This window comes from Propithecus coquereli, unplaced genomic scaffold (genome assembly GCF_000956105.1).
Source record: "Propithecus coquereli isolate 6110/MARCELLA unplaced genomic scaffold, Pcoq_1.0 Scaffold30, whole genome shotgun sequence".
NCBI classification, from domain to species: domain Eukaryota; kingdom Metazoa; phylum Chordata; class Mammalia; order Primates; family Indriidae; genus Propithecus; species Propithecus coquereli.
Genome location: NW_012148619.1, coordinates 3817242 through 3818506, shown reverse-complemented (window position 1 = coordinate 3818506; position 1265 = coordinate 3817242). Strand labels below are relative to the sequence as shown.

The following is a 1265-nucleotide window of genomic DNA, read 5'->3' as shown; positions in this document are numbered from 1 at the left end:
AAGATTTTTTTTTTTGGTTATATTTTCATATCCTCTTTTTCTTTTGCAGGTATGGCCTCACAAGTCTTGGTCTACCCACCATATGTTTATCAAACTCAGTCAAGTGCCTTTTGTAGTGTGAAGAAACTCAAAGTAGAGCCAAGCAGTTGTGTGTTCCAGGAAAGAAATGATCCACGGACCTATGTGAATGGTAGAAACTTTGGAAATTCTCATCCCCCCACAAAGGGTAGTGCTTTTCAGACAAAGATACAATTTAATAGACCTCGAGGACACAACTTTTCTTTGCAGACTAGTGCTGTTGTTTTGAAAAACACTGCAGGTGCTACAAAGGTCATAGCTGCTCAGGAGCAGCAAGCTCACGTGGAGGCACCTCAGATTGGGGCGTGGCGAAACAGGTTTAACTTCCTAGAAGGCCCTCAGCGATGTGGATTGAAGCGCAAGAGTGAGGAGTTGGATAATCATAGCAGCGCAATGCAGATTGTCGATGAATTGTCCATACTTCCTGCAATGTTGCAAACCAACATGGGCAATCCAGTGACGGTTGTGACAACTACCACAGGATCAAAACAGAATTGTACCACTGGAGAAGGTGACTATCAGTTAGTACAGCATGAAGTCTTATGCTCCATGAAAAATACTTACGAAGTCCTTGATTTTCTTGGTCGAGGCACTTTTGGCCAAGTAGTTAAATGCTGGAAAAGAGGGACAAATGAAATTGTAGCAATCAAAATTTTGAAGAATCACCCTTCTTATGCACGTCAAGGTCAAATAGAAGTGAGCATATTAGCAAGGCTCAGTACGGAAAATGCTGATGAATATAACTTTGTACGAGCTTATGAATGTTTTCAGCACCGTAACCATACTTGCTTAGTGTTTGAGATGCTGGAACAAAACTTGTATGACTTTCTGAAACAAAATAAATTCAGTCCCCTGCCACTAAAAGTCATTCGGCCCATTCTTCAACAAGTGGCCACTGCACTGAAAAAATTGAAAAGTCTTGGTTTAATTCATGCTGACCTCAAACCAGAGAATATTATGTTGGTGGATCCTGTTCGGCAGCCGTACAGGGTTAAAGTAATAGACTTTGGGTCGGCCAGTCACGTATCAAAGACTGTTTGTTCAACATATCTACAATCTCGGTACTATAGGTAAGTACAGCTACTTACTTTTTGGTTATTTAATAAATGTTGAATTTCTGCTAAATGAAATAATTTTGTAAGTGTACGTGGTGAAAGAGAATGCTTCAGTTAAATAAGGAAATAAAC

At 40.1% G+C, this 1265-nt stretch overlaps 1 protein-coding gene across 1 annotated transcript in view; it reads left to right on the top strand.

The window, feature by feature from the left end:
• The window catches only part of HIPK3 (homeodomain interacting protein kinase 3), a 132019-nt gene that overhangs the window by 52339 nt on the left and 78415 nt on the right, over window positions 1-1265 (top strand). Inside the window, exon 2 of the mRNA XM_012649546.1 lies at window positions 50-1148. Coding sequence (XP_012505000.1) covers window positions 52-1148 — 1097 coding nt within the window. The 5' untranslated portion in view covers window positions 50-51. The remainder of the gene's footprint in view (window positions 1-49; window positions 1149-1265) is intronic.